Below are 11,429 nucleotides of genomic sequence, written 5' to 3'. Positions count from 1 at the left end.
AGTAGCTTACTAGCCCTCTTAAGCCTCACTCTTTTTATACTATCCTATTTACTTAACTCTTATTCTTACTAAAATGTCTTATTCTCTAGAGCCTAAGTCTACTTCTATTAAAGATAGTATTCTTACTTTAGAGTCTAATATAGACCCTACTATTTATAGTCTTATAAATAGTTTAAAAGTTCTAGAAAAAGGAAATTCTATAACTTTAAAAGGTTTAGAACTACTACTAGATCTTTTAAAAGTACTTTCTTTTAAAGCTAGCTTTAATACTTTTATTAAAGGTATATTATAAAGCTTATACTTAGTTAAAGGACTAAACTAATACTAATACTTAATAGATAAAACACTAGATATAGTAACTNTTAAGACTATACTATTTAAACTTAAAGATAGCTCTATTTCTAAGGATAATCTTATTAGATTAGAGCTAGAACTATTTAAAAAGGAACTATACTATTCTAAAGATAGTAAGTACTNTTAAGATTACTATATAGCTAAAGGAGTTTATACTAACCTATAATTAGTACTAGAAAGTCTATTAAACTAGATTTAATACTAAGTTAGAATCTTAAACCTATATAGGTTATAGTATTAGTATTAGATATATATTATAGCTAAGGGATATATATNATACTATTAGATATAAGTTTTTAATAGATAGTATTTAAAATAGAACTAGATTTAAAAAAACACTTAGTTAAACTAGACTTTTAGAAAAGATTAAGGTTAACTACTTATTCTAGCTACTAACTAGCTATAAAATAAGGCTTATAGTATAAGACTAAGTACTTTCTATATAGCTTTATTAGTTTTAGTAAGTATAGTACCTTAAGGTAGTAGTAGTAGTAGTAGTAGTAGTAGTAGAGAAATTTTATTATAAGGAAAAGAGAGTTTAAATTTCAAAAATCTAAATAAGAGTAGGATCTATATATTCGAACCCGGTAACTTCGGGATAGGAAATCTGCTCGTCGAAGTTAAAGAAGCTGTTTTCAAAAGTGTCAAAACCTTAAAATTAGCTTAGGTAATTTAAGAAAACTAAAAAGTAACTTACTTTCTTTAACTGGCATTTCAGTAGTAAGACCTTGCTCAAAAAAATCAAACAAGGGCTCATTTTGACGAGCAAAATGCCACGATTCCAAATCTTCAGTCGGGTTAAAGAATGGCTGAGAATTGGCGGAGATTTGGGCGCGTAAAGCTAAAATCTCGTCGGAAAAAGCCCGGATTTGCTCATTTTGCTCTAGGACCTTAGCCCTAAGGGCATGCAGCTCGAGGTTCTTATTNGGGGTACCCTTCTTACGTCCCCGATGAGGCTTAGCCTTAGGAGGGGAGGTAGGGCCCTTAGAAGGGGTAGGAGAGGTAGGNTTTCTATTAAAAAGTTAGTAAAAAGGGTTTTATAGTAAGAATAAGTATAAAATACCTTCTTTCTATAAGAACCATNACTTCCTGCCTAGGCTTAGGCTTCGAAATACGCGAGGACATACTTATAGTAAGGTAGTATAAGTAGNAAGAAGGTAAGTATAAAGTAATACTTAATAGTATAAAAAAAGAGTACTAGACCTAGCTTATATACCTATACTTTAGGCTATCTCTTATTATTACGGAATGAGGAGTACAGATAAACTTGCATATAGGTATAGATAGGAACTCTCCTATCTAGATATATAAGTTAAAGTAGCGAATAGAGACTTACTATAGAAGATAAGCCGAAACCCTAACGGATTTTAATAACTTTTAGTGATTTAGAATTAGCGAATTTAGGCAATTCTAAAGCCGTTTTAACATCTAGTATAGCTTATATATCTAGAAAGTTATTAAGGGTAGAAGAATTTTAGAAGTTTTCGAGTTCCTCGAATGATTCATAAAAATCCGGGGTAAAAACCTTATAACTAGGGTTACAACCACTATTATTTACAACCTTTAATAACTTATGCTATATAGTAGATATACTAGCTAGCTCTTCTATATACTATAGCTAATACTAAGCCTTAATAGATCCTTAAAAAAGATTCTATAAATTCTAATTTTCTATAGAGTTATTAAGGTTTCTATCTAAAGTTAGTATTTTTATATAGTATTTTTATAAAAATACCGTTTATTTAAATGTATGTACCGTTAAGCCTAGATACGCTAGCCTATATACGAAAACACTTCTTTTACTATTACCTCTTAACTTAATACTTATTATTACTACCTAAAACTCTAATAGACGACATTCTAACTCTCTACCGACTCTTTTTACCTCTTTATCCCTTTAAATACTACTTACTCTTTTACTAACCTTTACCTTCTCCTTCTTCTTTTCCCTTTATATCTTAATTAACTCTTTTCCCTTTATCTCTATCGCTAATAACGCTTCTCTCTTACTTAAACCTAAGATAAAACCCGGCCTACCCTTAGATATACTACCTTCCTCCTTACCTTTTAACTTACCCTTCTATATCCTCTAGATAAACCTTAATAATATCCTTTATACCTTTATATACTAATCTAACGTCGATACTATATATCTAATATATATCGGCCTTCCGCTATCCTTACTACTAAATTCTCTCCTATTTAATAATAATAGACACTATCTCTCTATATCTAGACTCCTAACGACTACTATTATATTCCTTACTAACCTGCTTATAAACGCCTTATATACCTTTAAAACCTTCTTACTATCCTCGCCGTCCTCTACCTCTCTATTATTAATACCCTTTAACTAAACCTTTATACTCTTACTCTTTATACCCCTTAATATATCCTTCTAACCTAATATCTTTAACTAATTATCTATATCTACTCTTCTAATCTCTTTATCTACCCGACCTTCCTTTAATATTTTCTAGTTCTTATTCTTCTTCTCTAATATTAACCTTTCTAACCTTCCGCTCTATCTTTCTTTAACCTTCTTCTCTTCTTCCTTTTCTTCTTCTTCTTCCTCTTCTTTCTTTTCTTTCCTATCTTTCCCTTCTACTTTACTCCTTACCTTAAATCCTATATTCTAACTACTTAACTTAAAAAACTTCTAGAATTTTATACCTCCCCTCTAAAATCTCTCTTTTATTATATCCTTCTTTATCCTTCCTTTCTTTACGCTATTTACCTAACTATATACCTTCTTTCCGTGCTCTTTTATTATACGCTTACTTCTACTAATATAACTATATACCCTTACTACTTTATCTCCTCTACTTACTTCCTAATAATAAATATACCTATCTAAAAAAACCTCTAACCCTTCGATACTTAGACTCTCTTTCCCTAGATACCTTACATCTCCTATACGTATAGCTAACCCCTCTAACCCTATTATCTATTATTTGATCTTCTCGATCCTCTTTCTCTTTATACCTACATGTTTTTTCCCGTCCCTAAAATAACCCTTTACTACGCTAGGCGCGACGTAATAACTATATAATATATATAACACTACGCTAAACTCCCTCTAAAACCTTAACTCTCTATTCTCCTTTACTGCTACTAGCCTACCGCTCTTTACCCTCCCGACCTCTCTTTTATTTATATTTCCTTATATTCTTCTTTTCGATCTTTTCTTTTCTGTATCTTACGTATCGAGAACGAATAGATACTACCCCCTTATTTCTAAAAATAGATAAACGGATCCGCTCGTCGCCCGCCCCTATATATAATATACCTCTATCCCTATACTCGCGTATCCGGACTTCCCCCCTAAACTACCTAAAATTACTATACTTTCCGACCTACGTCGGACGGCGACTATACAAGATGTAGAAAATCTAAAAGAGGCCATTTTTTTTGTAGCGGCGCGATTAATAATATATATTGTCTTAGGGCTCGAGAAATTATAACGGTCTAAAAGAATCCTACCCTCCCCTTCCCTAAATAGATCGTGCCCCCCCCGGCTCCTACTACTTAGTAAAAATTAAATGGATCCTAGTAGGATCCTATTATCTCTACGGGGTTAGGTTAAGGGTATAACCTATCTATAATCTAATAAGCACTCTAGCTAGTATAAAACTCTCTATCGGCTTACCTCTAAATTAGTATAACTCTTATACTAATTAGTTATCTTTACGTATTACTTACATTATTTATAACTCTTATTAGCTGCGATACACTTAGCGCTCGATTCTTCCTCCTCTAGCCCTAACTTTATAACTCGTTCTTCCCTCGTACGATCTTCGACTCGACGAGTCGTATCGCCCTTACGTTTAGGCGGCATTCCCTAAACTTCTATCTACCTTACATTTAAATCTATACCTCTCCTTAGCTCGGTAAAGTTATTTCGCGTTAACCTAGGCCTAGCTAGTTCTAATTATACGCTAGAGCTCCGTTAGTACTCGCTCGACCTAGTAGATTCTACTCGCGCCGTAAAGCTCTATCTCTACCTATATAACTCTTTCTTACATCTACTTAACTAAGCTTTATAAGGAGATAATCTAGCTAGTCCCGAGTTATATAGTCCTACTCCGTCGGTAGGTATTAGCCTAGCTAGTCCTAACTACGCGGTAGAGCTCTACCTTAATCGCTCTATAATCTATCTTTCTCTTTAGCTCGACTAAAACGCGACAGTCTCGGACACGCGACTTAAGTTAAGGCTACTTAATAAGATTAACCTTAAAGCTTAAGTAGAAGGGTACCGCACTCGCTATTATAATCGCCGTATAGGGTAACAGTAATGTTTTTTATATAAATCTTCTCTCTTTACTAAGACTCCTTTTCCTCCGACTCTCCCTAGAGCTAACCTACTTTACTAATAAAGGTTTCCTCTCTTCGACCTCCCTACTTACTACCGCCGCTACTAATATAAATTCTACTACGACTAAGCTTAGGCTTAATAGTACGACAGATAAGCTCCCTCTAGTACTTTACGATCGCTTTACCTAGATTATCGCCGGAAACTAGGTCGGTATTAGTTAGCGCTAGTCTTAGCCTAATACGAAGACGTATAGCGACGACGACTACGACGACTATAATTATAACTACTAATAACACCTAAGGAATCCTTTACCGGTTAACGCTTACGACTACCTACTAAATATTTAGCTAGGCGTGTCTAAGACTAGTAAAGAGCTCCTAGTGCTCTTAACACTGTCGGTCTAGCTTAGAAAGAGAGGTAGTAAAGCCTAGCGTATGTTTCTGCTAGTCCTAGTTAAGTCGCTCGCCTTAGGAGATTCGGTTACCGACTTCTAGCCACTTACCCTCGATTAGGTCCCTAAAAGTCTGTTCGAACGGCTATACGATGTACGCTCTACTTACTATAACGGCTTCCTATATATTAGTCTCGCTCTTAACCTAGCGCGTAAGTCTATAGTCGTTATGCCTTCTCGAGTCTACGTCGGTCGAGCCGGTAGCACTACCTCGTCTATCCTAGACCGCTTTAAGTCGCTCTTAGAGTCTCTAAGTTTTAATATCTTCCTTAAATTTAACTCGTACGCCTAGCAAAAACTGTCGAGCTTATATAGCACTATAACAGATAAGAATGGCCGCCTTGTCTCTTATACTACTCCTGTCCTCGATATATAAGGTATATATCCCGGTGGCAGCGATGGTGCCTTCGACCTATAAGAGGCTTAAGGTTAGGTCCGGTTAGACAAATCGCGTAAACGAAGAGCGTCGGATTATATGGAGACTCCTCCCCGATACCTCCCTCATTAATCCGCAATTGACCCTCTAAGTTACGACGACCGTAACGCCGTTCCATTAATCACGACGATCTAACTAACTCACTCTCACGATAAGCTAGTGCTTCCCGCTGCATCTCGTTAAGTCTTCCTGCCTCTTACCCTTGAACCGCTCAACCGGCCACCACAAGAGTGCAAGGACCACGCAAAACCAAGTGCGACGACGGTCTCGCCTGCCCCGACGACAGTCTCGCCTGCTCCATCAGCCTCGCCTGCCCCAGTTAATGGCTCCGTGGCACCAGCGACGATTGCGCTGCCTACTGCCGCTCAGTCTACAGCTGTGGCCGTACCTGTCTCTTCCTCCATTGCTCTCGCGGTATCACAGCCCGTTGTTGTACCTGTTGTCCAAGAGGTAAACTCGCTGCCCACGCTTATCCCCTCATGTCCCGCGTCTGTCCCAGTGCTACCAAGCATACGGTTCTTCGGAGAAATGTCCGAATGGCTCCTACGTGCGTGGGAGGTTTGCCCTCTGGCTCACTATCGATGCATTGCACATCTTGTTGCTCTTGCCGCTCATGCAAAGGTTGAGAATACTGAGCACTACGATAGACTCCGTGCTGCTTGTACGCATCGCCTTGTGTCTTTAATTACCAGAAATAGTCCACCTAGCACCTCTCCGATAGACGGCCCGTCTGCTCCTGCGCGGACCCATGAGATTCGTGATTTGATCTCTTGGATGTTGCTAGTCAACCCTAGTGCTGATGTTGACCTGTTCCAGTCTCTAGGAAATCTTCAGAACGCATTACAGTGCTTGAACGCTGCCCCTGCTGCTCTCGCAGCGTCCGGCGAATATGACAGGCGTCGCAGTGATTTCTTGGGTATGAAAGCAGAAATCGTTCTCCAAGTTTGTTTCAGGTATGGTTTACACCTCCTTAGACAAAGGAAACACAAGATGGTCGCGCGGGTTATGCTTGAGCAGTCAAAAGCTCTTCTGATGCGACAGTAAGACGAAAAATTCCACACCTTTTATCTTCTATTCTTTGCGACTCGTTCCTTGTTACTTTACAGTCCGTTCGTTTCCAACAGTGATCGTATGCAACATTAGAAGCCTCTGACTTAGTATCTTTTGACGTTGGTATAGTATTCTATACCCCGCTAGTCTTGCGAGGATTGTATGGTGAGTCTCCATCGCAGCGCCGATTCTAGGCGTTTTGATGTTCGATCAATCTGCTTGTAGATGACGCACTCTAAATGTCCTTTGGAAATTGGCTCGCTATAGGTCTGTCTCTCTAGTCTAATTTGATCATCCAGCAACAACAGATGATATGCTTAAGATGTAGATATATACGCTACAGTTAGCTCGAATAGACTTAATGTAGCTATATCTGCTCAGTCAGATAATTTGATTGATTGATTGATTCGGGGTTTTTACTTGGCCTCGTAGGAGTCCACTCTTTCGTGTTGGAGGAATCTGCAACTAACGATATCGCTTACTGAGCCGGACGTGGAAAATTCTGGGTAGAACGGAGAGCCCGACTTCCGACGGTTCCTTCAACTCCTGTCCGGACCGTCGGTTGATGGCGCAATGATCCCCAGCAAAAGGTCTGTGGCGCAGCTGTATGTCGTCGGGAGCACTCACGATCGTTCTCTCTGATTGCGACTATGTCTGCTTACCATCGTGCTGATGAGTGATTACGAAGCTCAGTCGCGAAGACGTACGCCAAGGTAGAGGGTCTCGTCTATTGAGTTGCGACACAAATAGCCAATATCTGCGACGATCAGTCCAGTATATCCTTCATCCTTCGACTTTCTCAGTACAAGCAACAACACGACTCTCGTGCGGAAATGACTCCGACTATTCTCGTCGTCGGTGCTACTGGCAACACTGGCAGGAAAGTCGTCGAGACTCTCCCCTCTCTGCCCAAGAGCTCCCAGTCTCTGTCAGGCCATCGTATCCTCTGCCTCACCCGCTCAGCTCAAAGCGATGCTGTACAGAAACCAGCCAAAATACCTGGCACCAAATTGGTAGAGCAAAACTGGGTCAATGTCATTGCAGCTTGGCTCAAAGAGCACAATGTTGAGAGAGTATTCATGGCTTCCCAAACTTCCCTGTTCAATTTGCCGAGGAGAGCCAGTTCTACGTCAACTGTCTTCGCGCTGGCGTCAAGTACGTCGTACGTATATCGACCACCGCGAACGCCGTTCGCTCGGATTCGATTGCGTATTATCAACGTGCTCACTGGGATATCGAGTCTCTGTCGAGCTCGCCTCCGTACGACAAGCTAAGATGGACTTCCCTACAACCTCACATCTTCTTACCCATAAGTCTTGCACCAGCGGCAGAGTTCATCAAGGAGTATCGCAAGACCGGCCAGCAACAAAAGCTCTCTCTGTTCGTGGATGAAAACACGCCTGCTGATCTAATTGATCCAGATGATGTGGGACGTGCGGCAGTCCATCTGATCGCTTCTGACGACTTTTCGTCTTACGATCACAAAAGGCTTGTACTCAATGGACCCGAGGAGATCACCGGATCGCAGATCGTGGAGCTCGTCGGAAAGCACATTGGTGCAAAAGTGAAGGAAGTCGTGTGGAATGACTCTTCTCTCATCGAACAGATGGCTGAACAGAGTCCGGAGAACAAGAACATCATTCTGGATGTCAAGAATGCTGCTCAAGAATACTGGGATTCGGGTATTAAGGATGCTCCGACTAGCAGGGAGATCTTGGACTTGTGTCCGCCCAAACGTACGGCTACTGATCCTTTAGAAGAATTGCTCAAGCGATAGAGAACTCTTGTGGAGGAGTGTATGGTTCAATGACGTTCACACGGACGAGACAGAAACATGTTTCAAGTCTTCGTGGCGCTTTACTGCTGACAAGGCAAGGGAACGGGAGTCTTGCAAGACCGCAGGGGCTCAGAGAGTCAATAACTCGTTCATATGGCCGTGTGGTCTGGTTTCGGAGTACGGCAGTTGCGAGCGAGGAAGCTAATGTATGAGAGAACCTGCAGATAAATTGTACATACAATTGACTTTGCTCACCAAGCCACTTTGGGCAGCCTCACGTTTGATACCTCTACCTAGCAAGCAAGGTTCTTGACTGGGAATGGGTGTGGAGAATACGAGGGGACATTATCTTGATAGAACCAAGGAGTTTGAACAAAGCGAATAGGGTGAGAAGGTGATGTGGTCAAATTTGACGCCATGTTTACCAAAAGCAAGTGAGATTATCTCTTCCGTGAGAAGACGGAATCCTCCTTCCGAACGGAGAAATATGCAGGAACGAGCATGCTGAACATGACAATTTACCTACCATGAGATCTGCTTGGTGTCAGGTCCCTAGCGTTGAACATAACAGTTGGTGTCTGTGCTTTGCGTTTCGGCGACCTGAAGGATCGAAATGCTCTGACACACATTTTCGCCTCGCATATCAAGCGCTTCTTAGTATCCTAGTAGAAACAAGAGGCATGAGCCAAGCAGATTTCATAGGTGGGATAATCAGATGCGATGCCGTATATGCGCTAGGGGACACCATTCATCCTTTTACAACACATAATATAGTAGTTGTCCGAGCTCTTCTCACACACTATGGGATGCTGTATAAGCCGGCCTGCGATCTACCCATTTATGCCGTATTGCAGGCCCATCTAGATCCGAGTGATTTATCGTTTAGCCTGAATCGATCAATTAATCTATCTCGGCTGCGGATCCATCTCCGACTGCTGCCTGGAACTCGATTCTTGGATACTCAAGGAAGTCCATCCCTTTCAGTTGCAATTGTGCGTTTTACGACATCTATAGTGGAAGGTATTCGGTCACAAAGATCGAAGTTCTATATCTGCCAACTTGCCCTACCATCTGCTCATACAGAGAACAGAGTCCAGGGGAAACATCTTGATCTCACCAGCCATTAGAATCCTTCTTGGAATCCTTCTTGGATTTTATATTGCTGAATAAAGTGGAAACCGGATTGATTCAAAGGGCTTGCACACGTGTGTCCCTGATCGTCCAGTTACCCTGGTGTTCGTGCTCATCCTTCTATACATTCTATGTTTAGCCCATTCACTTATATGAAAGCTGCATATATCACCGTATCACGCTCCTCTAAGCGATATGAGTTGTTGGAGAATAATCTAGATAGAGGCCTTGGCTTATGTTCTTGTCTCCATCACCTAGGTGCTCGCCTGGATCCTTCTTGCTGTAAAGTGCCCAGACCTACGCAGACCTGCCCGCCCTATATCCAGATCTGGGCAGAAGTTACACTTGACCTTTCCGTACCGCAGCCAGGCAGAGCCAGTTGTACGAAGGAATGCATGGAAGGAGCGCCAAGAGCTGCCGACCTCCACCATTGTATCTAGCGAATGGGGCATTGCTGTGAGGATTGTGATGGAGCGACAGCAACAAGGGGTATAAAAACACACCGTCCCCTCTGCACGAGAAGAATTTCGAACGGAATCAGAACGACATCATCAGCCATTGTTTTCTTTGTCAACTTCAAAGCAAACACCACACTTCCATCCCCTTGGTATCTTCCCACCACTCTTCTTTACAACTTCACAATCTCTCGAACCCACTCCCCAGACATTATCACAGTACTGATATCTTCATGTACAGCCAAGTCTATTCACCATGCACGCTACTTCACTCATCATCTCCACCAGCCTCGCCTTGGCCCTGACACCTGCCGGCGTTCTCGGCTGGGCTCAAGCTGCCAATGGAGTCTGGGTTGCTAGCAATACATGGTACGGTCGGGTTGGGAACTGTAAGTCCGCTACGAATACTAGCTTTTGCCCTCCAGAGATTCGTATACTGTTATACTAACCAATTCCTTACCGTCAGACAACAACGTCCACGAGTCTTGCACCAGAATGAACAGTCAAACTGTTCTGACCAGTGGCGAGTGCGCTTACTGGACAGACGGCAATGGCAACATGGGCCACGGAAGTAAGTTTTGGTTTTCCTCGATCCGACGTGCATTCATCCTTGTGCGGGCATGGCTGACCACTTCCCGTAGACTGTTACGCTCATGACGACAAAGTTGGTTGTGAATCATGCAATGAGGATGGCCGTGCTAAATGTCTTGTGGGTTGCCAGATCACCTGTGCCTTTGTTGGAGGAGCGAGTTCGGTAGCATCATGCATCAACCGATGCCGTAAGCTTCACCATTCTATTTGTCTACACATCTTGAGTTCTGACTTTTCTAGGTGGTTTGTGCAGAGATCAAAACTTCTGCACCGATGGGTAGAAGTATAAAGGCGAGTTTAGGGCTATACAGGAGATGGGGAAACTGCTGTTGAAGTAGGATGAATGCATAGCTAGCTGCGGATCAGATTGAGATGTCGACTTTCGGATCTCCTAGTGTTAATGATTTATTGATTGATTGATTGATTCAACTGATCAGTCTACTTGGTTCTACGGCAAACCTATAGGCCGTCTCCTATTGGTTCTTGCTTCTTCGTCCCTATCTGTCCTTGTTCCATTCTAGCTTCCCCTTACTCGACAGCTCTCGTCTGCCACGCAAACCTGCCGGACTTGTGAAGGAAGTGGAGGACTGCCTTCGCCGCCGGGAGATTCGCCTTCCATTTTTCCTTCGGCCCGTCCACTGGTTGCCCAGTTCTCAGGTCTTCCCAGGGATTCTAACCCCCGAATATGTAAGAATACCTGTCTTAAAGCTTTAAGTGACTTGCTTAAGTTTAAAGCAACCGAACGACGTCTTCGGTGTGCAGGCCATATCTTCAACCTTGTTGCACACAGCATTCTCTTTGGCACAGATAACGCTAACCTTAAGCCAATTGGTGATGCCATTTATGACGACGATATTCTCTATCTCGAA

At 41.8% G+C, this 11,429-nt stretch overlaps 4 protein-coding genes across 4 annotated transcripts; 3 read left to right on the top strand and 1 right to left on the bottom strand.

The window, feature by feature from the left end:
* Positions 1-907: 907 nt before the first annotated feature.
* AUEXF2481DRAFT_696787 (uncharacterized protein) lies at positions 908-1,479 on the bottom strand (the record flags this gene model as incomplete). Its single annotated transcript, XM_013492351.1, has 3 exons — positions 908-1,005; positions 1,052-1,365; positions 1,418-1,479. The coding sequence occupies 3 exons, from the start codon at positions 1,477-1,479 to the stop codon at positions 908-910; spliced, it is 474 nt and encodes a 157-aa protein (XP_013347805.1).
* Positions 1,480-6,084: 4,605 nt separating this feature from the next.
* AUEXF2481DRAFT_696785 (uncharacterized protein) lies at positions 6,085-6,615 on the top strand (the record flags this gene model as incomplete). The annotated part of the gene is made up of 1 exon (XM_013492350.1): positions 6,085-6,615. The coding sequence occupies one exon, from the start codon at positions 6,085-6,087 to the stop codon at positions 6,598-6,600; it is 516 nt and encodes a 171-aa protein (XP_013347804.1). The 3' UTR covers positions 6,601-6,615.
* Positions 6,616-7,439: 824 nt separating this feature from the next.
* Positions 7,440-8,383, top strand: AUEXF2481DRAFT_1482 (uncharacterized protein; the record flags this gene model as incomplete). Its single annotated transcript, XM_013492349.1, has 2 exons — positions 7,440-7,679; positions 7,730-8,383. 2 exons carry the CDS (start codon positions 7,440-7,442, stop codon positions 8,381-8,383), a joined length of 894 nt encoding a protein of 297 aa, XP_013347803.1.
* A 1,826-nt stretch (positions 8,384-10,209) lies between these two features.
* AUEXF2481DRAFT_209426 (uncharacterized protein) lies at positions 10,210-10,880 on the top strand. Its single transcript, XM_013492348.1, has 4 exons — positions 10,210-10,358; positions 10,436-10,540; positions 10,611-10,748; positions 10,801-10,880. Exons 1-4 carry the CDS (start codon positions 10,226-10,228, stop codon positions 10,839-10,841), a joined length of 417 nt encoding a protein of 138 aa, XP_013347802.1. The 5' UTR covers positions 10,210-10,225; the 3' UTR covers positions 10,842-10,880.
* Positions 10,881-11,429: the final 549 nt, after the last annotated feature.

The sequence above is a fragment of the Aureobasidium subglaciale genome (assembly GCF_000721755.1).
Source record: "Aureobasidium subglaciale EXF-2481 unplaced genomic scaffold scaffold_1, whole genome shotgun sequence".
Lineage (NCBI taxonomy): Eukaryota > Fungi > Ascomycota > Dothideomycetes > Dothideales > Saccotheciaceae > Aureobasidium > Aureobasidium subglaciale.
Note: the sequence above shows the minus strand (reverse complement) of the source record. Positions and strands in the feature narration are given on the sequence as shown.

Excerpts from the sequence above, each read along its gene's own strand:
- AUEXF2481DRAFT_209426 (XM_013492348.1), top strand. The coding sequence starts at position 10,226 with ATGCACGCTACTTCACTCATCATCTCCACCAGCCTCGCCTTGGCCCTG. Across the intron at positions 10,359-10,435 it reads GTACGGTCGGGTTGGGAACT|ACAACAACGTCCACGAGTCT; the intron begins GTAAGTCCGCTA and ends CCTTACCGTCAG. Across the intron at positions 10,541-10,610 it reads TGGCAACATGGGCCACGGAA|ACTGTTACGCTCATGACGAC; the intron begins GTAAGTTTTGGT and ends CACTTCCCGTAG.